This window comes from Papaver somniferum, chromosome 6 (genome assembly GCF_003573695.1).
Source record: "Papaver somniferum cultivar HN1 chromosome 6, ASM357369v1, whole genome shotgun sequence".
Taxonomy (NCBI): domain Eukaryota; kingdom Viridiplantae; phylum Streptophyta; class Magnoliopsida; order Ranunculales; family Papaveraceae; genus Papaver; species Papaver somniferum.
Genome location: NC_039363.1, coordinates 145,100,167 through 145,126,494, shown reverse-complemented (window position 1 = coordinate 145,126,494; position 26,328 = coordinate 145,100,167). Strand labels below are relative to the sequence as shown.

Below are 26,328 nucleotides of genomic sequence, written 5' to 3'. Positions count from 1 at the left end.
CACTCTAGTAGCACCGCTAGTTATAAAAAGCAAAAAATGCTATCAGCAAATGAGCTACTGACCGGCTGGCCATTTCAAAAAAGCCTTTGATTTGATATTTACAAGCAATGAATTACATATATCATCTGCCGGTGTTCATTGAAACAGTTATCTCTATACCCGAACTATATTGTTCAGAATCAGTACCAGTGGAAGAGACCAGTGGTGGTGCAGGATAGAGGTCTTTGGGCTCAGATGGTAATTTTGCAAATGTTACACTGTTTGGTTGACGAACCCAAGCACCTGCAATCCACCTTTCTAAAACTTTCTAGCTCTTCTGCTACTTGCCTCATTGTTGGCCTTTCTTCACCCGTCAAGTTAAGGCATCTTTTAGCAAGCTCAGCAACTGCAGTGATTTCTTTTTGTGTCCCCTCGTTAACTACTCGAGTGTCTAGAATTTCCAACATACGGTTTTCTCCCATCAACGAAACGAAATACAGAGCAAGATTTATTTGTTCTTCAGGTCTGTTTGAAGAAAATGTTTTTTTTGCGGTCAAGAGCTCTACAAGAAGTGCACCAAAGCTATAAACATCACTCTTGTCAGTCAATTGGCCTGTGTAGTGGTATTCTGGATCCAGATATCCTCTGGTCCCCAGTACTTTTGTGGATAATTCTGTTTGCTCCAGCGGAATCAACCTTGATGCTCCAAAGTCTGCAACTTTTGCCGTGTAATTTTCATCTAAAAGTATGTTGGTAGACTTGATATCTCTATGAATGATAGGTATAGCTGCTGCTGAGTGTAAATATGCAAGTGCACTTGCAGTTTCGGCGGCAATCCTCAAACGGCTATGGAAAGAAATTGAAGACACCCCATTGTTGGAATGGATGTGTTGGAAAAGGGTACCATTGCAAATGTACTCATAAACAAGCAAGGGAACTTCAGTTTCTAAACAACACCCCAAGAGCTTCACCACATTTCGATGATTAATCTGAGTTAAAAGAACAACCTCATTGATGAATTCTTCTACTTGAGTTGGATCAACCTTTTCGGACTTCTTAATGGCGACTATACGGTCACCCGGTAAGGTTCCCTTGTAAACGGTCCCAAAGCCTCCTCGTCCGAGGATCAGATTCTTATCATAGTTGTTGGTTGCTAATTTTAGCTCTTTTGCTGTAAAAATCTTTGATGTATCTCCACTGCCTTCATTTGAATGTATTTGTTGCATCAACAGAAAACCGCCATTTTGCTGAAAGAATTTTTGTTTCAGTTTTATTAACTTTCTTTTCTTTACAATCAAGTACAGCCAAGAGCTTGCAACAATTACAAACAAGAGGCCGAAACCAGTACCTGCATTAACAATATGTGCGGTCAGCTAATTGATTAGTACTGTTGCCTATCGATAAGCATGAAGTACTCTGTAGGTATATACAAGACTAAAGATTTGAAGCAAGTATCATGCAATTTTCAGGGTAGATATTACCAAGGGTAACACTGAGTATAGGAAATTTTTCTCTCTTGATAGTATCGCTAACGCAGCCTCCCCCGTCTTTCCTCCCGTCGCCAGAACTGCCTGTTGGACAAGTACAATTGTAGCTCCCCTTGGTGTTGATGCAGATCCCCACACAAGGATTGTTGTTCTGATCCTCACATTCATTCACATCTAACATAGAAGACTAATTAAAAAGTTACAGGGTTTCATTTTTATGAACTATCATATAAAAAAAAAACATAAGCACATACCTTTGCATCCAGGACTAAGATAAGGGTTCCCCGCGTGACCCTCCAAGCAAGTGCAACGGTAGCCAAGATTGTTCTGTGAATTGTTACAGTAACTGTTGTCCTGGCAAGCAAAAGTGGCTGAATCTTTTTCTGCTTCTTCACATGTTTTGTTCCCTATTGCCCAATCAAGAACAACAGGTACATCTCTTACTTTACTTTCATCCAGAAGATCTGACGCATCGAACGTGAATTGTTCATATGCAGCCAAGAAAGCGTAGCTGCAAGGACTAAAAGACAAGTATGTGGTGTTAACTAATCTCGCAATCCCTATTACTGACCTTGTCATCCACTTTCGGATGATGTTCTGGCAACACCCATTCCCATTGCAATTTCCTTCTTTCACTTCTTCCCTTCTGTCACATGTTGATACGCACTGGCTTGAGAACATTTCCAGATTGTGATCGGACCCTGTAATAACCCCGAGCGAGTTACACCCGACCACAAAAAACCTGTTCTTTGTGTTCGAGAACGTAAATGGGGTCAAGGACAAGTCCCATGCGACTGATGTTCTATTCAACACCACCCCGCCAGATGGATTGTAACATATTGCAGATGTGTTGTCCTTTATGCGGATCTCAGTTTCTGATATACCTACAATTTCAAGGTTGTTGATGCCCATAAAGGCCTTGGGTGGATCGTAAGAAGTATCACAGTTAATATCATAGCCATATCCAACTCCTTGAATAGAGCACCCTCCTCCTCCTCCTCCTTTATCATCATTCTCACCTCTAGCAGTTATACCAAAAGGGTAAGGTATACTAATATTACCACATTTCCCCTGGCAGTCTGCCTTTGCATCTTCAGATATAACAACCGATGAAGCTAACAGTGGCCAGCAAAAGATCATCTGGATTAATAAGAGTCTTTGTAAGAACATGCTTGCAGCTAATCAAAGGATCTGTAAATTACTTCTGCTAGTGCTAGTTCTAGAGGAAACGTTGGATCACTTAAAACCATATTATTAAGCTTGTTCAAATAAACGTCATTTGACATTTTCTAACAAATTAAGATTATTCAATTGCAGAACCATAGACTTTCAAGGAAAACATGAATAAACAACTTGGCAGATACAGAAAGCAATAGACAAGAAGAAAGTGTACCTGCAAGTTGAGCTCTAAGATTATAATGTAATCAAGGTGAAAAAATTTGTTTGGTTATTGAGTCGCGATCAGTTGTACACAATTGTCTATGAGAGTTACTTATATCTTTGTTTGTTGCATGTCACCATATGTTTGTTAAAAAGGTTACAGTTGAACATTTCAAATACACCTTATTCTCTTGAATAGGGCCGTATCCATAACGTGTCAGCGTTACCGTATTGCTCAGCATCGATGGAGGTGGAGGAAAACAGCTGTACATAATCGAGGTCTTCCACATTAGACAACAATCTTGTTTCATAGTTTGGTTAACAAGCAGATGGGAATTTCTCTAGTGTCTCTCTCAAACTTTCTTGCCCAGTTATTAATATAAGGGGATTTTAATAAAGTGCCACACTTACAATTTCATGTTTAACAAAGTGCCATTGCAAGCTCCGCATTATCTTGTTTTGGTATCACTCTCAATAGTACTCAGCAATGGCTTCTTTTGAGTTAGAAGAGCAATCATTCGCATCCAGCACCGGCGAAAAAATGCAATTGCTGCTTCATAAAAGTCCCATTTCCTGAAAGGGATTGTTTTCAAAAAAAATGTAAATTACTGCCTGAAATCTGTAACAATTGCTGTTAAGAACTCCTTCCGGAGTGTCATGTCTTAGTTTGGGTAAAACATTTTTCTCACTGAAAGAAGGTTTTGATGATTTCTTAAGGATTGAGTAATGGCACTGGGAGTCTCCTGTATCAAACACCAAACCCAAAGCAATTAATGGAATTATAAATGAAAAGGCACGGAGGAAAATCTGCAAACGAAGCGAAATCTTCCATTGCTAACATACAAGTGACAGTGAGACTTTTGAAGTGAACTTCGACATATCTGCTTCAGCACTGAGAATCTATACCATCTAAGAAAAAAAAATAAAACAAGGAAACTGCCAGCATGAAAGTGATGTCCACCGAGACATAAAATACGCATTACCACAAACACAAACTAGGCAGGGTATCGGCAACCACTAAAAGCTTTGTAATAAGAGTTTCTTGGTTGATAAACCAAATCTTCAAACTCAAGAGTATCTAGAACTATTATTGATTTCTTTATATGCAACCTTGCAGTGTTCGATAAGGTCATCCAAGTGTATCCCAGCAGCTCGTGCCATGTGCTCAGGCATGGACAAACATTCAAGGACCTGTCGTTTGATTTCAGCAAAACCAGGTACCCCAGAGACCTGACATTAAACACATAGGACTCAATATAGTGATAAGCAGCAACCTGATTGCCATCGGTCCGTCAAACGCCTAAAAGAAAAAGCTTCCAGCTGGTTTTTACGCAGGAAATCAGCGTTTTGGGCAGAGAAACACCATATTGGGTGGTTTGAGTTGCCTGAGAAGCCATAAATCGACCGCCGGGAAGAGCAGCGTCTCTAGGGTATTATTACTCTCCAGAATCGATTGAAGTGGAGGAGGAAAGAGGGACAGTATAGAGGTCTCTTGCCTCAGTCGATAATGTTGTTCTTGTTTCATGGTTTGGTTGACGAGACCACGCGCGTGTTTCTACCCCTCTCAAACTCTCTAGCTCTGCTGTTACTAGTTTCATTGTCGGCCTTTCTTCACCCTTCATCTTCAGGCATTTCTTTGCGACCTCGGCAACTCCGATTACTTGATCCTGCATCCCCTCATTTACAACTCGAGCTTCTAGAAATTGGATTAGATTGTCTTCTTCCATCAGCGAAATGAAATACGAAGCAAGATTTCTTGGTTCTCCAGACCTCTCATGAAAAATGGGTTTTTTTGTTGTCAGGAGTTCTAAAAGAAGCACACCAAAGCTATATACATCACTCTTATCTGTCAGTAGGCCTGTCTGGCGGTATTCCGGATCCAAATATCCTCTGGTTCCCATTATTACGGTGGATAATTCTGTTTTCTCCAATGGAATCAACCTTGATGCTCCAAAGTCCGCAACTTTTGCTGTGTAATTTTCATCTAGAAGTACGTTGGCAGTCTTGACATCTCTATGAATGATAGGTATAGATACTGCAGAGTGTAAATACGCTAGTGCACCTGCAGTTTCAACCGCAATCCTCAAACGACTTTCCCAAGAAACAGAAGGCACCCCGCTGATGGTATGGACATGTTCGAAGAGCGTGCCATTGGAAACATATTCATAAACAAGCAAAGGAACTTCAGTTTCTAAACAACACCCCAAAAGCTTCACCACATTTCTGTGGTTAATCTGAGTTAAAATATGAACCTCATTTACAAATTGCTCAATTTGACTCTGATCAACAATTTTGGACTTCTTTATAGCGACTACACGACTGTCTGGTAAGGTTCCCTTGTAAACCGTTCCAAAGCCTCCTCTTCCGAGGATTAGACTCTCATCATAATTGTTGGTTGCTAAGTTTAGCTCTTCAGTTGCAAATATTTTTGATGTCTCTACGCCTTCATTTGAAGACATTTGTTGTTTTAGCAAATATCCGCCATTTTGCTGAAAGAATTTTTCTTTCAGCTTGATTAGCTTTCTTTTCTTAATTATAAACAACAGCCCTAAGCCAGCTCCTGCAGGCATTAACAATATGAGTTTCAGTATATTATGCTCATTAGACATTAGCTATACAAGATTGAAGACCAAATAACGTTTTAACAGGAGATGGTAGGTACCAAGAGTAGCCCCTAGTACTGGGAATCGATCTCTCTTGACATTGCTAGTGCAACCTTTCCCATCTTTCCTCCCGTCCCACAAACTGCCAGTTGGACAAGTACAGTTGTAACTCCCTCTGGTATTCATGCAGATGCCAACACAAGGGTTATTGTGCTGATCCTCACACTCATTCACATCTATCGTGACACACTCATAAGAACAGAAAAACATGACACTTATTAGCTTATGTTGGACGGCACTCAAAAATGAACAGAACTCCAGATATATCATGGAAGACGCCCCGAGTTTTTAAGAACTATTCAGTAATTGTGGAGACATGTGCACGTACCTAGGCATCCAGGACTGAGATAAGCGTTCCCCTTGTAACCGTCAAAGCAAGTGCAACGGTACCCAGGATTGTTCTTTGAATTGCTTCACTGGCGGATATTTGCCAAAACAACAAGTGTCTGAAAATTCTTACCATAACAACAAATGTGTGGGTATGGCTATAACATTAACTCCAATACCCATAAAGGGCTTAGGAGGGTCATAAGAAGTATTGCAGTTAATGTTACAGCCATACCCAACTCCATGAATTGAACACCCTCCTGCTCCTCCTAGATCATCGTCATCATCCCCTCTAGCAGTTATACCAAAAGGGTAGGGAACATTATGCCGGAGAAAATGAGTTTTTAATGTTTTGATTTTATGGTCTTGGTGGGAACGAAACTTAGGACCTTTGGGTCTCTAAGAGCTCTTACTCATTTTCTATGAGTGAATGAAATAAGTCCTTTAGTCCCACATTGGGCATAACTAAAGAGGAGTTCCACTATGTAGCTATTCCTTTATGGGTAGTTACTAAAACAATGTGGGTGGAACGGTATCCTGCTGTCCTTGAGGGATTTTGTAATGCAAACTGGATATCAGACTCAGAGGAGTCCAAGTCTTCGAATGGATATGTTTTCACTCTAGCAGGTGGGGCTGTTTCTTGGAAGAGTTTCAAACAGACCTGCATAGCTCGATCCACTATGGAATCCGAGTTTATTGCGTTAGCTAAAGCAGGAGAGGAAGCCGCTTGGCTAAGATGCTTTTTAGAAGACATTCCTTTCTGGCATAGGCCTGTGCCAGCTATATCTATACATTGTGATAATCAATCTGCAATAGATAATGCTAAAAACAACTACTATAATGGGAAGTCTATTCATATAAAGAGAAGACACGATACCCTGAAAAAGTTAATCTCGAAAGGCGTTATTTCCATTGATTGGGTTAAGTCCAAGGAGAATATCGCGGACCCTTTGACGAAAGGTTTGTCCAAGGAGATAGTTAGTAATGCATCTAAGGGGATGGGGCTTAGGCTCATTAAATAAACTTGCCATGAAGGATACTCAACCTTGCTGACTGGAGATCCCAAGATCAAGGTTTTGAATGAGACAACTAATTTGTGGCGGGTCAAGGTAAACACTATCAGAGAATTTCTTTATCTGCCCCTTCCCTATGATGTAGACGTGATAGTGTGACTGCATGTGAATGATGACTTTTAACTAAGTCTTAATGAGTTCTATAGTTTCAAGTTAAGATTGAAGTGAGGTGTAGCAGTAAACACTCTTGATGGAACTCACCTATCTGAATGTGGAAGTGGGTCGCTTCCTATGAGAATAGAGCTGATTCTCTAGAGCATTCTGAGAAACAGGATTTGTTCAGGGCCAAAAAGGACACAACGGCACGAACTTGACAGCACCTAGAGAGATATCACGCGTGGTTATTATCGTGGATTACACCAAACGATGGCAGTTCAAGACATCGCATTCACTGTCCATAAAGTAGTTCCGGCAATTTCTCACTAAGCAAAGGTTCAATACCTCATGGACACCTCTTTCCTAAGTGGTATTTCTCGCTTTCCGTTTTCTGAATTTTGTATCGGTATTTCATTCATGTGGGGGATTGTTGGAGAAAATGAGTTTTTAATGTTTTGAGTTTATGGTCTTGGTGGGAACGGAACTTAGGACCTTTGGGTCTCTAAGAGCTCTTACTCATTTTCTATGAGTGAATAAAATAGGTCCTTTAGTCCCACATTGGGCATAACTAAAGAGGAGTTCCACTATATAGCTATTCCTTTATGGATAGTTACTAAAACAATGTGGGTGGAACAGGTGGGGCGAAATATTTTTGTTTCCACTAAGGGCTTGGGCTTAGGGCTCGAGCTCGTGCTTGCGCCATGGACTTTGGTCAACCAGGACTTTCCTTTTTGGATTTTTTTTTTCTTTTGATTTATTTCCTAATCATTTTGAAAATCAAAATAAATTCTGTCTTAAATATGGGGGGCGTGTGACCTGGGTGAATTTATTCTCTTACCAAAAACATTTTTTTAACGGATTTATTTGCATGGATGTCGACATTTTCTTACCGGTTTTTGAATGTTGATGACAGAATTATGTCGACATCATGGCAGCATTATTTCGCATGCAGTATTGATTCGCACATTAATGTGCATTGATTTCACCCTTTCTGTTTGCCTATAAAAAGAATTCGAAACTTTCATTTTCATTTGTGTCCAGAAGAGCTACTATCCTCTTCTTTTCGTCTCTCTCCCTCTGTGTGGTATTTTTATTTTCTTCCGTGCTTTGTTGTTGAGTTCGTATGAGTGGGCAAGTATTGTAGTGCTAACAATACTTGTAACAGGCAGTTTTATTCTGGATACAACTTGACCACAGGGTATAAGCATCACTCATTCTTGAGGCGCACCGGTGAACTATTGTGTTTAGGACAGCGTGTTGAACAGGTGACTCTGTCCTCTGTTTGTTGTCCATTTGAGTGTTTATTTACCTTCCAGAAAATTTTCTTTTAACATCTTTCTTTGAGTGTTTATTGTTACAATTGCAACAATCTTAACACAATAGTCTTTTCTATCTGTAACAATGGGTAAGAACGATGTTGATGGGTCAGAAAATTTTTCTGGGGAGCTCATCCGTTTTTCCAAACCGATCACTTCCATTATAAAGGAGATAAGTATCAATAATTTTTGTTTATCTGATTGTTCCTTGAAATTAATTATTGCACCCAACAAACATGGATGTTGTTTGTGGAGTGAAAAAGCAAAAAATGAATTTTTGGGTCAGCTGTAGAGTTTCGAGTTTATCTCTTAACCTAGAAAGTATTTTGATGAACCCTTTTAGAATAATATAATAGACATCTTGATAGTTACCCACGTAAAATTTAAGAATTTTTGGAGTTGTAAAAGTATTTTTTAGATATTTTACAAAACAGAGAAATGTTCCTGAAAAATTCTGACGAACAGAAATTTGTTGTTGACAATATTAGTTTTATAGGGTAACCATGATTTTTTTTTTAAATGGTGGTTCAAACGAAGTTTCTAAATCTAGATGCTATATTCAAAATTCATATTTTATTTTCTGATTCGGAATTGTGGTTTGTGAATAAAGGTTCCATCTACAAGGGACATGGCTAATAGGCGCATGTGGCTGAAAATAAATCTTCCAAATATGGCAAATGTGAGAACATCAAATGCAACACTTTGCATAGCTCTCGTAACAAAGGTATGTTTCACATACCTAAATATAGAATTATTTTAATTAAGGGTGTTTGTTATGTTTGTAAAATTCCTGGTCAAATGGCATTAATGTGTAGACAACATAAAACCTTAATAAGCAGAAAGTTAATGTTAATTTAGTTGAAACAAACTAGAACGAGTTTCATGGCATGATAACCTATGTGAGAGACTGGAGTGGACTCTGGAGCCACTAAGCATGTTTGTTAACACAAATAACTATTCACCTCTTATCTGAGAATAAGGGATGTTGAGAAACTCTATATGAGTAACTCATTTGCGACAGAGGTTGCATAAAAGGGAAAGGTCGAGCAGAAGCTCATATCTATAACATTCTAACATTGAATGAATTCCCATGTTCCCGGCATATGCAAGCTAGAATCTTGTATCTTGTTCTACTGAAGATGGTAAAAGATTTAAGATATTAAATGAATCAGTAAAAATCTTATCGTAATTAAGGGAAATGATTTTTCAGGCATTGGTTATATGACTTAGGGTTTATATAAGCTTAAAGGAAAATTGATGAAGTGAACATTTTTAATATTTTGTGTGTGTTTGAATGTTTTGCATGGTAGACTTAGATTAAATTATAAGTCAATGCTTAAACTAGCCAATGTAGGATGCATACCCAAATGTAGTTTGGAAAATGAACATAAATGTGAAATATGCGTAGAATCAAAATTTGCTAGAAAACCTTTTAGCAAAAATGTTCATAGAAATTTTAAACCCTTAGAATTAATTCACTCATACCTAGTTGACATGAAATCGGTTCAAACTAGAGGTGGTAAGAAATAGTTTGTTACTTTTATAGACAACTGTACTAGGTATTGTCACATATATTTGCTTAGAGGTAAGGATGATGCCTTAGAAGCCTTTGAAAGGTATAAACTAGAAGTTGAAAACTAATTGAATACTACCATTAAAACCATTAGGTCTGACCGTGGTGGTGAGTACATAACTCCTATAGGAGATTTCTGTGTATAACATGGCATAATACACGAGGTTACCCCGCCTTATTCACCTCAGTCGAATGGTGTATCTGAACGTAAGAACCGTAACCTTAAGGAGATGATGAATGCCATGTTAATTAGTTCAGGATTACCTTCGAACTTGTGGGGGGAAGGTGTCCTCTCAGCCTGCTATATTCTGAACAGAGTACCTTTTAAAGGATCAGACAAAACTTCATATGAATTGTGGAAAGGTAGACAACCTTCTTTAGCATACTTCAAAGTGTGGGGGTGTTTGGCTAAGATTCAGATCCCTAAACCCAAAGCAACCATGATAGGACCCAAAACTGTTGACTGTGTCTTCATAGGGTATCCTGAGCATACACCTGCATATAGATTTATGGTTGTGAGTTCTGATATTTATGAAATTGGTGTAAATACTATTATGGAGTCTAGGGATGCTGTGTTTTTTTGAAAATGTTTTTCCATTAAAATCTGACTTTCGTAAGAGAGATGTTGATCCCCTAGATGTCCCTCTAACCAGTCAGACTTTACCTTTAGAGGAAGATGAAGTAGAAATTGATCCTAGGAGAAGTAAAAGGGCTAGAATCAAAACCTCCTTTGGACCTGACTTCGTAACACTAGCAGAGTCTGATCTGCAGACTTATAGAGAAGCCATGACTTCTTCTGAAGCTCCGTGGTGGAAAGAGTCTTCTATTAGTGAAATGGAATCTATCAAAGAAAATGATACATGGGAGATAGTAGATTTACCTCCAGGGTGTAAGGTCATAGGATGTAAATGGATCTTCAGGAGGAAACGTAACATAGATGGAACTATTCAAAAATACAAGGCTAGGTTAGTAGTTAAATGCTACAAATAAAATGAAGGTGTAGATTTCTTTGATACTTACTCACCCGTTACGAGAATTACTTCCATTAGGATGTTAATTGCTATAGCTGCGGTTCATAACCTAGAGATACATCAAATGGATGTAAAAACAACTTTTCTACATGGTGAATTAGATGAAGAAATTAACATGGAACAACCTGAGGTCTTTATAGTGAAAGGTTGTGAAAACAAAGTTTGTAAACTAAAAAAATATTTGTATGGATTGAAACAAGCACCTAAACAATGGCATGAAAAAATTGATCATGTAATGTTTTCTAGTGGTTTTAAAATCAATGAATCTGACAAGTGTGTCTATACTAAACTTGTGAATGATGCCTGTGTGATTATATGCTTGTATGTTGATGATATGCTTATACTTGGTACAAACATGGATGTAATTAATTCCACTAAGAGCATGCTGAATGAGAACTTTGATATGAAAGACTTAGGCCCCGCAGATGTAATCTTAGGGATGAAAATTAGAAGAAATTCTAACGGTTATAGTCTTAGTCAATCTCATTATATTAATCTGTGCTTAGAAAATTCAATAATTTTGATTGTAAACCTGCTTATACTCCGTATGATCCTTGTTGTAAACTCAAAAAGAATAGGGGTAATGGAGTATCACAACTTGAATACTCACGAGTTATATGAAGTCTGATGTATTTGATGAACTGTACTAGGCCAGACATTGCTTATGTTGTGAGTAGGTTAAGTAGGTATACTTGTAATCTAGGGCAGGAACATTGGGATGCACTTTTTAGAGTGTTGAGGTATTTGAAATACACTTTGACCTTTTGTTTGAATTATGAAAGGTATCCTGCCGTCCTTGAGGGATTTTGTGATGAAAACTGGATATCAGACTCAGAGGAGTCCAAGTCTACGAGTGGATATGTTTTCACTCTAGCAGGTGGGGCTGTTTCTTGGAAGAGTTCCAAACAAACCTGCATAGCTCGATCCACTATGTAATCCGAATTTTATTGCGTTAGATAAAGCAGGAGAGGAAGCCGCTTGTCTAAGATGCTTTTTAGAAGACATTCCTATCTGGCATAGGCCTGTACCAGCTATATCTATACATTGTGATACTCAATATGCAATAGCAAATCCTAAAACAGCTACTATAATGGGAAGTCTATTCATATAAAGAGAAGACACGATACGCTGAAAAAGTTAATCTCGAAAGGCGTTAATTCCATTGATTGGGTTAATTACAAGGAGAATATCGCGGACCCTTTGACTAAAGGTTTGTCCAAGGAGATAGTTAGTAATGCATCTAAGGGTATGGGGCTTAGGCTCATTAAATAAGCTTTCCATGAAGGAAACTCAACCTTGATGACTGGAGATCCCAAGATCAAGGTTTTGAATGAGACAACTAATTTGTGGTGGGTCAAGGTAAACACTATCAGAGAATTTCTTTATCTGCCCCTTCCCTATGGTGTAGACGTGATAGTGTGACTGCATGTGAAGGATGACTTTTAACTAAGTCTTAATGAGTTTTATAGTTTCAATTAAAGATTGAAGTGGGGTGTAGCAGTAAACACTCTTGATGGAACTCACCTATCTGAATGTGGAAGTGGGTCGCTTCCTATGAGAAAAGAGCTGATTCTCTAGAGCATTCTGAGAAACGGGATTTGTCCGGGGCCAAAAAGGACACAACGGCACGAACTTGACAGCACCTAGAGAGATATCACGCGTGGTTATTATCGTGGATTACACCAAACGATGGCAATTCAAGACATCGCGTTCACTGTCCATCAAGTAGTTCCGGCAATTTCTCACTAAGCAAAGGTTCAAGACTTCATGGACACCTCTTTCCTAAGTGGTATTTCTCGCTTTCCGTTTTCTGATTTTTGTATCGGTATTTCATTCATGTGGGGGATTGTTGGAGAAAATGAGTTTTTTAATGTTTTGATTTTATGGTATTGGTGGGAACGGAACTTAGGACCTTTGGGTCTCTAAGAGCTCTTACTCATTTTCTATGAGTGAATGAAATAGGTCCTTTAGTCCCACATTGGGCATAACTAAAGAGGAGTTCCACTATATAGCTATTCCTTTATGGATAGTTACTAAAACAATGTGGGTAGAACGGGTGGGGAGAAATATTTTTGTTTCCACTAAGGGCTTGGGCTTAGGGCTCGAGCCCGTGCTTGCGCCATGGGCTTTGGTCAACCAGGACTTTCCTTTTTGGAATTTTTTTTTCTTTTGATTTATTTCCTTATCATTTTGAAAATCAAAATGAATTATGTCTTAATTATGGGGGGCGTGTGACCTGGGTGAATTTATTCTCTTACCAAAAACATTTTTCTTAACGGATTTATTTGCATGGATGTCGACATTTTCTTACCGGTTTTTGAATGTTGATGACAGAATTATGTCGACATCATGGCAGCATTATTTCGCATGCAGTATTGATTCGCACATTAATGTGCATTGATTTCACCCTTTCTGTTTGCCTATAAAAAGAATTCGAAACTTTCATTTTCATTTGTGTCCAGAAGAGCTACTATCCTCTTCTTTTCGTCTCTCTCCCTCTGTGTCGTATTTTTCTTTTCTTCCGTGCTTTGTTGTTGAGTTCGTATGAGTGGGCAAGTATTTTAGTGCTAACAATACTTGTAACAAGAAATTTTATCCTGGATACAACTTGACCACAGGGTATAGGCATCACTCATTCTTAAGGCGTACCGGTCAACTATTCTGTTAAGGACAGCGTGTTGAACACGTGAATCTGTCCTCTGTTTGCTGTCCATTTGAGTGTTTATTTACCATCTAGAAATTTTTCTTGTAACATATTTCTTTGAGTGTTTATTGTTACAGTTGCAACAATCTTAACACAATAGTCTTTTCTATCTGTAACAATGGTAAGAACGATGTTGATGGGTCAGAAAAATTTTCTGGGGAGCTCATCCGTTTTGTCAAACCGATCACTTACATTATAAAGGAGATAAGTATCAATAATTTTTGTTTATTTGATTGTTCCTTGAATTTAATTATTGCACCCAACAAACATGGATGTTATTTGTGGAGTGAAAAAGCAAAAAATGAATTTTTGGGTCAGCTGTAGAGTTTCGAGTTTATCTTTTAACCTAGAATTAATTTTGATAAACCCTTTTGGCATAATGTAGTAGACATCTTGATAGTTACCCACGTAAAATTTATGAATTTTTGGAGTTGTAAAAGTTATTTTTCGATATTTTACAAAACAGATAAATGTTCCTGAAAAAATTCTGACGAACACAATTGTTGACAATATTAGTTTTTATGGGGTAACCATGAGTTTTTTTTTTTGAAATGGTGGTTCAAACGAAGTTTGTAAATATAGATGCTATCTTCAAAATTCATATTTTATTTTATGATTCGGAATTGTGGTTTGTGAATAAAGGTTGCATCTAGAAGGGACATGGCTAATAGGCGCATGTGGCTGAAAATAAATCTTCCAAATATGGCAAATGTGAGAACATCAATTGCAACACTTTGCATAGCTCTCATAACAAAGGTATGTTTCGCATACCTAAATCTAGCATTATTTTAATTAAGGGTGTTTGTTATGTTTGTAAAATTCCTGGTCAAATGGCATTAATGTGTAGACAACATAAAACCTTAATAAGCAGAAAGTTAATGCTAATTTAGTTGAAACAAACTAGAACGAGCTTAGTGGCATGATAACCTATGTGAGAGACTGGAGTGGACTCTGGAACCACTAAGCATGTTTGTTAACACAAATACCTGTTCACCTCTTATCTGAGAATAAGGGATGTTGAGAAACTCTATATGAGTAACTCATTTGCGACAGAGGTTGCATAAAAGGGAAAGGTCGAGCAGAAGCTCATATCTAGAACATTCTAACATTGAATGAATTTTCATGTTCCGGGCATATGCAAGATAGAATCTTGTATCTTGTTCTACTGAAGATGGTAAAAGATTTAAGATATTAAATGAATCAGTAAAAATCTTGTCGTAATTAAGGGAAATGATTTTTCAGACATTGGTTATATGACTTAGGGTTTATATAAGCTTAAAGGAAAATTGATGAAGTGAACATTTTTAATATTTTGTGTGTGTTTGAATGTTTTGCATGGTAGACTTAGATTAAATTATAAGTCAATGCTTAAACTAGCCAATGTAGGATGCATACCCAAATGTAGTTTGGAAAATGAACATAAATGTGAAATATGCGTAGAATCAAAATTTGCTAGAAAACCTTTTAGCAAAAATGTTCATAGAAATTCTAAACCCTTAGAATTAATTCACTCATACCTAGTTGACATGAAATCGGTTCAAACTAGAGGTGGTAAGAAATAGTTTGTTACTTTTATAGACAACTGTACTAGGTATTGTCACATATATTTGCTTAGAGGTAAGGATGATGCCTTAGAAGCCTTTAAGAGGTATAAACTAGAAGTTGAAAACCAATTGACTACTACCATTAAAACCATTAGGTCTGACCGTGGTGGTGAGTACATAACTCCTATAGGAGATTTCTGTGTAGAACATGGCATAATACACGAGGTAACCCCGCCTTATTCACCTCAGTCAAATGGTGTAGCTGAACGTAAGAACCCTACCCTTAAGGAGATGATAAATGCCATGTTAATTAGTTCAGGATTACCTTCGAACTTGTGGGGGGAAGGTGTCCTCTCAGCCTGCTATATTCTGAACAGAGTACCTTTTAAAGGATCAAACAAAACTTCATATGAATTGTGGAAAGGTAGACAACCTTCTTTAGCATACTTCAAAGTGTGGGGGTGTTTGGCTAAGATTCAGATCCCTAAACCCAAAGCAACCAAGATAGGACCCAAAACTGTTGACTGTGTCTTCATAGGGTATCTTGAGCATACACCTGCATATAGATTTATGGTTGTGAGTTCTGATATTTCTGAAATTGGTGTAAATACTATTATGGAGTTTAGGGATGCTGTGTTTTTTTGAAAATGTTTTTCCATTAAAATATGACTCTCGTAAGAGAGGTGTTGATCGCCTAGATGTCCCTCTAACCAGTCATACTTTACCTTTAGAGGAAGATGAAGTAGAAATTGATCCTAGGAGAAGCAAAAGGTCTAGAACCAAAACCTCCTTTGGACCTGAATTCGTAACACTAGCATAGTCTGACCCGCAAACTTATAGAGAATCCATGACTTCTTCTGAAGCTCCGTGGTGGAAAGAGTCTTCTATTAGTGAAATGGAATCTATCAAAGAAAATGATACATGGGAGATAGTATATTTACCTCCAGGGTGTAAGGCCATAGGATGTAAATGGATCTTCAGGAGGAAACGTAACATAGATGGAACTATTCAAAAATACAAGGCTAGGTTAGTAGTTAAAGGTTACAAACAAAAGGAAGGTGTAGATTTCTTTGATACTTACTCACCCATTACGAGAATTACTTCCATTAGGATGTTAATTGTTATAGATGCGGTTCATAACCTAGAGATACATCAAATGGATGTAAAAACAGCTTTTCTACATGGTGAATTAGATGAAGAAATTAACATGGAACAACCTGAGGTCTTTATAGTGAAAGGTTGTGAAAACAAAGTTTGTAAACTGAAAAAATATTTGTATGGATTGAAACAAGCACTTAAACAATGGCGTGAAAAATATGATCATGTAATGTTTTCTAGTGGTTTTAAAATCAATGAATCTGACAAGTGTGTCTATACTAAACTTGTGAATGATGTCTGTGTGATTGTATGCTTGTATGTTGATGATATGCTTATACTTGGTACAAACATGGATGTAATTAATTCCACTAAGAGAATGTTGAATGAGAACTTTGATATGAAAGACTTAGGCCCCGCAGATGTAATCTTAGGGATGAAAATTAGAAGAAATTCTAACGGTTATAGTCTTAGTCAATCTCATTATAATGAATATGTGCGTAGAAAATTCAATCATTTTGATTGTAAACCTGCTTATACTCCGTATGATCCTTGTTTTAAACTCAAAAAGAATAGGGGTAATGGAATATCACAACTTGAATACTCACGAGTTATAGGAAGTCTGATGTATTTGATGAACTGTACTAGGCCAGACATTGCTTATGCTGTGAGTAGGTTAAGTAGGTATACTTGTAATCCAGGGCAGGAACATTGGGATGCACTTTTTAGAGTGTTGAGGTATTTGAAATACACTTTGACCTTTTGTATGAATTATGAAAAGTATCCTGCCGTCCTTGAGGGATTTTGTGATGCAAACTGGATATCAGACTCAGAGGAGTCCAAGTCTACGAGTGGATATGTTTTCACTCTAGCAGGTGGGGCTGTTTCTTGGAAGAGTTCCAAAATGACCTGCATAGCTCGATCCACTATGGAATCCGAGTTTATTGCGTTAGATAAAGCAGGAGAGGAAGCCGCTTGGCTAAGATGCTTTTTAGAAGACATTCCTCTCTGACATAGGCCTGTGCCAGCTATATCTATACATTGTGATAATCAATCTGCAATAGCTAATGCTAAAAACAACTACTATAATGGGAAGTCTATTCATATAAAGAGAAGACACGATACCTTGAAAAAGCTAATCTTGAAAGGCGTTATTTCCATTGATTGGGTTAAGTCCAAGAAGAATATCGCGGACCCTTTGACGAAAGGTTTATCCAAGGAGATAGTTAGTAATGCATCTAAGGGGATGGGGCTTAGGCTCATTAAATAAACTTGCCATGAAGGATACTCAACCTTGCTGACTGGAGATCCCAAGATCAAGGTTTTGAATGAGACAACTAATTTGTGGCGGGTCAAGGTAAACACTATCAGAGAATTTCTTTCTCTTCCCCTTCCCTATGGTGTAGACGTGATAGTGTGACTGCATGATAGACACATTTTTGTGTCCGATTTGTCTCGATTCTATATATTGTTAGGGCTCATTTTTGTACTTATTATGGTGTTTTATTTATTTGTAGGTATTTTTGGCCAATAAACATTTTTGGAAAAAATTGGCTCGAAAAGTTGTTGGAAAGCACCCGGAGGACATTTGCTATTCGGACTCTCACTTTGGATAAGGGGCATCCCATTTCCAGGCAGTTTCTAATCGCACCCCTACCCTGGATAAGGGGACACCCTTTCTTCACCAGCTCAAATCGAATTTGGCGGGAAAATACTTCAGTTGCGAACAGAATTTGGCTTCAATTTTTGGGTTATCTCTGGACAGATTCGATCACCAGATTTAATTGGGCTGGACTCTAAAGGCGTAAACAGGGCTGGCCTAAGTAATTTAACAGAGCAAAATGGGATGGATAACCGATTCTCAACGCACGAAAGAATACTAGTTTTCTCGGGTTTTTAGAGTAGAGTTTTAGTCGGGAGGTTTTAAGGAAAATATGGAAGTTGCGTGGGAGTTAAGAGAAGAATATCTTTTCTGCAAGATTTGGCTCAATCAGAGGGAAGTTTGAGTATACAAGGAATCTCAACAGTCGCATAGGAAATAAAGAAAAAGAAGAAAAGAATATGGTAACTTTCAAGGAAGGAAAAAAAAGATTTCGTGAATATTAATTAACTCTGTTGTGTATAAATAGAGAGATACAAGTTCCAGGAAGGGCTATCGAGTAGTTTGGGGCCTTTACGTAGTTTAGGGGGAACTCTGGTGCGAAGAAATCACACTGCAGAGAAAGTTGCAGCAGTAGGAGGAAGAAGACGAAGCTGAAGAACATTGGACAGACGAAGACAGTCGCAGAATCCGCGGCCTTTTCTTTCAAAATTCAATCACTTTGTAACAATTTCTGTAACAATTATTCAGAGTTCGCAACAGTTCTGTGTTAGGGTACTCTGTAACAGTGGTTCGTAACAATTATATCCGTTACAAGCATGCTGTCTTATACCTTCTCTTCTTTTTAATCAACTTTTGAGCAACAAGCATGTATTTTGAGCAAGTGGTTAATATGAGGAGCGAAACCCCATTGCTGAGGCGATAGAGGAAGCTATTTTTCCAGCAAAAAAGTGGTATATTCTTATTTATTTATTTATTGCAATTATTTTTAAAAATTGTTTTTCCTTGAGTGAAAATTGTTTGAATGATTCTTGTTAAGCAATTGTTATTTCTTTTGATAGAGCATGCTTGGACCTAGGTTTTTGATGTTCTATGCTTCGGATTTACGCCTGTTATTTTGAGAATCTACTTGTTGCAATAGTTTAGAATCAAATTGAACGAAAAAATTGCATGAATATAAATATTGGATTAAATTACTCTGAATTTGGAAAATAGTGGAATCTTAGCCTCAGTGTTTCTTTTAGTATTGATATCATCTTTGATTGAGTTTGCTATAATTTTTAGTGAGTTTTCTATTTTAATATTAGGATTTAATTCTAATTAATATCCTTCACAAGTCTGAGAATCGAACCAATTTTACCACTATCTACAAATCACACCAATTTTTGGCGCGCCGACGCGGACTTGTTTTTAGGGTTTTAGATTTTTATTTTTATTTATTTTTTTATTATTTTTGTCTTTTTTTTTTATGTTTTTGGGTATTTATCTTGTGTCTACAGGTTCTGGATCATAAAGAAAATTGAGCCAAGGAGTTTGGTGATTTCATAAAGACTTGGAGCTAAAGATTAAAGCAAAAAGAACAGAAAAGAAGAAAATTTTATTTTTTTTTTATTATTTTTTTTTACAAAATTTTAGTTTAGGGTTTGTTTATTTTATTTATAAAAAAAAAAACTGTATTAGGGTTTATTATTTTCTTTATTTTTTTGGACTTTTGGACTTTGGAACATTATTTTTTTTACCCTACGAAAGGGTACTTCAAATATAAACTGTTTGCAGAGAAGGAGGACAATTACGATATTGTCTCTGCACCTTGGGTTCGTACCTAGACATCGGAGTCAGTGGCCCGAGTCGACTACAACCGATTCATCCCCCGTATGGAACGGGAGGTAAGATTCTAAACACTCGTGAATCCCCTGTCAGCGAGTTACTGGACTCTTTCGTATGCATATATGTTGAGGACTGAATACGGACATTTATTTTTCTAGTAAAGGGCAAGGCCTGGCCATACAATATAATGGTTCGGATTTCATCACCGTTCTCTTCTTGTCCTCTTTAGGAACACGTAACCTACGCGAACCTAAGCCTAAAATTTTGACTAGAATGAGACCGATAGGGTAACGAGCTTAACAGGAAAGTCATTTGAAAAATATTGGTTACTCTTTTAAGCATACTTCGAAGTTCTTGACGGTTTCTGTAAGTTGAATGCGTGACTGCGCCGCCTTGTAATATCGGTGAGGCCTTGGGTATCAAAGCTCCACCGAGCTTCCCTCGCCTCTATTCAACTTATGTTAACTCGGATTGATTCCAGAGGGGTTTTCTTAAATTGTAACGAATTCCCGTTCGAAGGATTAGAAGCTGGTCTAGAAACAATCTAAGTGGAGTCATCATACTTTTTGTTTGCTAGAAATCAATAGGTTTGATTTGGTTGAGTCGGCCTTGATCTGTGTTTGCTTACCCTTCCAATTTAGAAAATTCTATTGTATGCCTGAACGTAAAAGAGACGCACTAGGTAGATTTGTTAAAGAGAAACCTAGTAGTTCGAAACGTTTCGATTACCTTAATATACAAGGTCCGGCTTTTGAAGAGTCTGTTTTTGAACATTCTTTGACTGAGAAGAGAATCCCTGTTGCTCCGATAGCGCCAGAAATGGCAACTTTGAAAGCTTTGTTGAATCCAACTAGGACTACCGTCCTTCGTGTATTAAGTTTGCTGAAACGGAGGAACCCTATGAACTGAAACCTGGGACCTTACAGATGCTCCCAATCTTTTTAGGGAAAGAAAATGAAAACCCTTATTACCATGTTAGGGATTTTGAGGAAATTTGTAGTACTTTAAGAATTAGAGGCTTAGATGATGATGCTTTGAAACTTAGGTTATTCCCATTTTCCTTGAAAGATAAGGCCAAGTCGTGGCTGTATAGTTTGGACTCCGAGTCAATTGAGACATATGAACAACTTACATCTGCCTTTTTCAATAAGTTTTTCCCTAGGCACAAAACATCGTCTATTAGGACGCAAATATGCACATTTTCACAACAAGAGGGAGAATCTTTATATAGGTATTTGGAAAGGTTCAATGATTTATTATCCCAGTGTCCTCATCATGGTTTAGAAAAGGTTAGGCTAGTTCAGATCCTTTATGAGGGTTTAGATTATTCCACAACGACCATGATTGAGTCTCTATGCACTGGTGGATTTGAAAACCAAACTGTTGATGAGGCGATGGAATTTTTTAATGAAATCGCCGAAAAAACCCAGCAATGGGAAAATAGTAGGGCACCCCAGAAAACAATTATTTTAAGTAGAGGAAACGTTAATAGGGTAGAAGGAGGCTATGAATCAGATGTCAAAATTGCTGCTATAACAAAAAGGTTAGAAGCCTTAGAAGTGGGCCAGACTAGTGGTAGAGTGGAGCCTTTTTGGGAAGGCCAGAATATTGAAGAGCAGGCCAATGCTCTTTATAATAACACTAGATTTGATAACCGTCAAAAGATTGACCCATATTCAGAAACCTATAATCCTGGTTGGAGAAACCATCCGAACCTTTCGTGGTTTAAGGGCCAAAGTCAAGGTAAGTTTAGTAATTCTAATGCTCCCCCAGGTTTTGGCTATACTAAGAATCCTTCGGGACTAGCTCAGTTTCAGAATCAGTCAGATAAGAAAATCCTAAGTTTAGAGGAATCTCTCGCCTTGTTAACTCAGCAAACTGCAAAATTCCAGTTATCCGTAGAACAAAGTCTACAATCTAGTAACAGGATAGGACAAGAAAATAGTCAGGCTATTTCCGAGTTAAAAACCCAGGTTGGTCTGATAAGTGATTCTTTGAGAGAAAAATGTAAGTTTCCTAGTCAAACACAACCCAACCCTAGAGGAGTTCATGAATTAGGTGCAAAACCATCGAATCAATTAAATACTGTTAGAACCCTTAGAAGTGGTAGAGTGGTAGACAATGAGGTAACCATGCCCGATAGTGAACATACTGTAGTTCACCCCTCAGGACCTCACCTCTCAGGACCAGTAGCTGAAGAGACTGATAAAGTTTCTAATGATGTGAATTCGGTTCCTGAAAGGTCTGATTTTAGGCCTAGAGCCCCATTTCCTCAGCTATTAGTACCAACAAAGAAGGAATCGAACTTTAATGACATAGTGGAGGTTTTTAAGCAAGTTACCATAAACCTTCCCTTATTAGATGCAATTAGGAAAAATCCTGCTTATGCCAAGTTCCTTAAGGATATGTGTACACGAAAACGAAAACTTAGCGTCCATAAGAAAGCCTTTTTAGCTAGTCACGTAAGTTCAACCATTCAGTACACCACAACTCCAAAGTACAAAGACCCAGGTTCTCCTACCATTGCTTGCACAATAGGTAACTTCCGGGTAGAAAAAACTTTACTTGACTTAGGAGCCAGTGTGAACTTACTGCCATTCCATGTATACTTACAGCTAGGACTTGGTGAAATGAAACCTACTCAGATGACACTGCAGTTAGCTGATAGGTCTGTTAAAATCCCTCGAGGTGTTATCGAGGATGTTCTTATTGAGGTCGACAAGTTTATTTATCCAGTGGATTTCGTGGTCCTAGATACCCAACCTGTCCCTGACCTAGAGAACCAGATACCTGTGATTTTAGGTCGTCCATTTTTAGCTACGTCTAATGCGATCGTTAACTGTCGAAATGGTGTGATGAGTTTATCTTTTGGTAATATGACTATGGAGATGAACATTTTTAATGTCAGTAAGAAACCTTATGAGCTAGATGACACATGTGTTGAGGAGGTGAACATGATAGAAGCCTTAGTTCAGGAGTCATTACCAAACATCTTGTCTGAAGACCCATTAGAAAGTTGTCTATCCCATTTTGGTTTAGATTTTGACGACGATAGCACTATTGAACAGGTGAATGCTCTATTAGATTCTACCCCTGTGTTAGACACTGATAGATGGAAAGCTAGGTTCGAACCGTTACCAGTTTCTGAGACTACCCTAATTCCTTCTTTAGAAGGGCCCCCAAAGTTGGACCTTAAACCACTACCCGATACTCTAAAGTATGTGTTTTTAGGCCCATCTGAGACTTTACCTGTGATTGTGGCTTTCAATTTGGATAGTGATCAGGAAAGTAGGCTAGTAAATGTACTTCAAGACAATAAGGAAGCTTTATAGTGGACTATAGCAGACATTAAGGGTATAAGTCATACTGTGTGTATGCATCAGATTCATTTAGAGGAAGACTCCAAACCTTCTAGGGAGATGTAACGTCGACTGAACCCTAACATGAAAGAGGTAGTTCGAAAAGAGGTGCTTAAGTTGTTAGATGCGAGTATTATTTATCCAATTTCAGACAGTAAGTGGGTCAGCCCTGTTCAGGTTGTCCCCAAGAAATCAGGTATCACTGTAGTCCAGAATGATAATAATGAATTAATCCCAACCCGAGTGACCACGAGATGGCGTGTGTGTATTGACTATAGGAAATTGAACAAGGTCACAAGGAAGGATCACTTTCCCCTTCCTTTTATCGACCAAATGCTAGAGCGATTAGCTGGACATAGTCATTATTGCTTCTTAGATGGCTACTCCGGTTATAATCAAATCGTTATTGCCCTAGAAGACCAAGAGAAAACCACTTTTACATGTCCCTTTGGTACCTTTGCGTATAGACGCATGCCTTTCGGGTTATGTAATTCCCCTGCAACTTTTCAGCGTTGTATGATGAGCATATTTTCTGATATGGTAGAACGGTTCTTAGAGGTCTTTATGGATGATTTTTCAGTGTTTGGTTCATCTTTCGATGAGTGCTTGCATCATTTGACATTAGTGTTGACTAGGTGTAAGGAAAAGAATTTAGTGCTTAATTGGGAAAAATGCCATTTCATGGTTAAATCAGGAATTGTATTAGGGCACATCGTCTCTTCAAAGGGTATAGAGGTAGACAAAGCCAAAGTTGACCTTATTAAGACTTTACAGGTCCCAAAAACCGTAAAAGATATTAGGTCATTCCTAGGGCATGCAGGTTTTTACCGTCGATTCATTAATGATTTTAGCTTGATTTCTAGACCTCTTTGCAATTTTCTTGAAAAAGATGTTAAGTTTGTCTTTGATGATGCTTGTTTAGAGTCTTTTGAGAAGCTTAAAACTTTACTCACTACTGCCCCGATAGTCCAGGCACCTAACTGGAACCTACCCTTTGAGATTATGTGTGATTCTTCAGATTATGCTATAGGCGTCGTTTTAGGACAACGAGAAAACAAATTACTTCATGTGATTTATTATGCTATCAAAACTCTGAATGATGCCCAAATAAAATGCACAACTACCGAGAAGGAACTTTTAGCCATCGTGTTTGCCTTGGATAAGTTTAGGTCTTACCTATTAGGTTCTAAGATCATAATCTATACAGATCATACTGCTTTGAAATACCTTTTATCTAAGAAGGATACCAAACCTAGATTGATTAGATGGATCCTATTATTACAGGAATTTTCCCCAGATATTAGAGACAAAAAGGGTGCAGAAAATGTAGTAGCAGATCACTTGTCTAGGATAGTTGTTAGTTCCCATAGTGATTCCCTTCCTATAAGGGATAGCTTTCCTGATGAACAATTGTTCTCTGTTTCCCAATCACCTTGGTATGCAAATATAGTGAATCATCTTGTTACTGGTCGAACCCCTCAACATTGGGGTAAGCAAGATCGTTCTAGGTTTTTAGCCGAGGTTAAGCATTTCTTTTGGGACGATCCTTATCTGTTTAAGTATTGTCCGGACCAGATTATTAGGAGATGTGTATCTGAGAGTGACCAGTCTAGTATTATCTCCTTTTTTCATGAACATGCATGTGGGGGTCATTTTAGTGCTAAGAAGACTGCTGCTAAGATTTTGCAGTGTGGATTTTACTGGCCTTCATTTTTTAAAGATTCTCATAGTCATTGTGTTTCTTGTGAGCGTTGCCATAAGTTAAGAACCATTTCCCGTAGAAATATGATGCCTTTGAACCCTATTTTAGTGATTGAGGTCTTTGATGTGTGGGGCATTGATTTTATGGGTCCATTTCCTATTTCGTTTGGTTATATTTACATACTTGTCGCTGTAGACTATGTGTCTAAGTGGGTTGAGGCGGTTCCGTGTAGAACGAATGACCACAAGGTCGTAGTCCAGTTTTTGAAAGAGAATATACTTACACGTTTTGGTACGCCGCGAGCTATAATTAGTGATGGAGGTTCACACTTTTGTAATAGACCATTTTCTCTTTTAATGAAACAATACGATATTACCCATAAAGTAGCAACCCCATATCACCCTCAGACTAGTGGTCAGGTAGAGGTTTCCAATAGGGAAATTAAATGTATTCTAGAGAAAACAGTTAATCCAAATAGGAAAGACTGGTCGTCGAGGCTTACTGATGCCTTATGGGCTTACCGTACTGCGTTTAAGACACCCATTGGAATGTCACCTTATCGTTTAGTATTTGGCAAGGCATGTCACCTGCCTGTTGAGTTAGAGCATCGATCCTATTGGGCTATTAAGAACTTAAACTTTTCACTTGACAAGGCAGGAACTCAAAGAAAGCTCCAGCTCAATGAGTTGGACGAGATTCGCAGAGATGCATACGATAGTGCTAAGGAGTATATGAACAAAATGAAACTTGTGCATGATAGGAATATTTTACGAAAGTCATTTTCTCCAGGTCAAAAAGTTCTTCTGTATGACACTCGTTTGCATCTATTTCCCGGGAAGTTGCGCTCTCGGTGGACCGGTCCTTTTGTGGTCCGTACTGTTTTTCCTCATGGCGCTGTTAAGATTGAGACACCAGATGGTAGTAGTTCTTCGAAGGTTAACGGTCAGCGATTGAAGCCCTTTTTAGAGCCTTTTCCTACAGGTGATGTTGAGGAGGTCCCTCTGGAGGACCCTGTTTACCTTGATTGACTATCGAGGCGATTTTGTATGTTGTATAATATATTTGTAGGTTTTTGGTTACACTTCACCCATGTACTATCTTTCCGACTTCTCTCTTTACTATTTCCTCTTGTTACTTATATTTTTGGTACTGTTCTTTGATTAGAAACATTGAGGACAATGTTAGATTTAAGTTTGGGGGTGGGGTAGAACTTTTTGTTACCTTTTCGTTGCAAGAAATAAACTCCAGAGCCTAGAAATTTATCCCTATTAAGGATGGAACTAACCAATCTAAGTGGATGGAAGCATTCTGGTTGTAGGAGTTGAGGAACCAGTCTGACTATATGGCAACATCTAAAGAGTCTATTCATAAAAGCACAGAGCTCAGGTGTTATAAATAACATGATAGTTTCACCATATCTCGTTGAGTCCTTTTCACTTCTGTTTTTATTTTTTTTTGTTTTTAAACTATGTTTCTCTAGGTGATTAGGTGGGGCTCACGATTCAAGTTGTTACCAATGCTAGGGTGAATTAGAGTGATTGAGATGCAAAAAAAAAAAAAAAAAAAAAAAAA

General features: G+C 38.0%; 2 protein-coding genes and 1 pseudogene across 2 annotated transcripts in view; all 3 read right to left on the bottom strand.

Moving 5' to 3' along the window:
* Positions 1 to 20: 20 nt before the first annotated feature.
* Positions 21 to 2,816, bottom strand: LOC113289675 (wall-associated receptor kinase 2-like). The gene is made up of 3 exons (XM_026539003.1): positions 1,721 to 2,816; positions 1,461 to 1,640; positions 21 to 1,327 (listed from the first exon to the last, which is right to left on the bottom strand). The coding sequence occupies exons 1-3, from the start codon at positions 2,634 to 2,636 to the stop codon at positions 231 to 233; spliced, it is 2,193 nt and encodes a 730-aa protein (XP_026394788.1). The 5' UTR covers positions 2,637 to 2,816; the 3' UTR covers positions 21 to 230.
* Positions 2,817 to 3,295: 479 nt separating this feature from the next.
* The window catches only part of LOC113291618 (wall-associated receptor kinase 2-like), a 46,795-nt gene continuing 23,762 nt past the window's right edge, over positions 3,296 to 26,328 (bottom strand). Inside the window, exons 3-7 of the mRNA XM_026541132.1 lie at positions 4,343 to 5,406; positions 3,957 to 4,076; positions 3,690 to 3,746; positions 3,525 to 3,589; positions 3,296 to 3,419 (exon numbers count right to left, since the gene is read on the bottom strand). Coding sequence (XP_026396917.1) covers positions 3,296 to 3,419; positions 3,525 to 3,589; positions 3,690 to 3,746; positions 3,957 to 4,076; positions 4,343 to 5,406 — 1,430 coding nt within the window. The remainder of the gene's footprint in view (positions 3,420 to 3,524; positions 3,590 to 3,689; positions 3,747 to 3,956; positions 4,077 to 4,342; positions 5,407 to 26,328) is intronic.
* Positions 20,878 to 20,977, bottom strand: LOC113292148 (annotated as a pseudogene).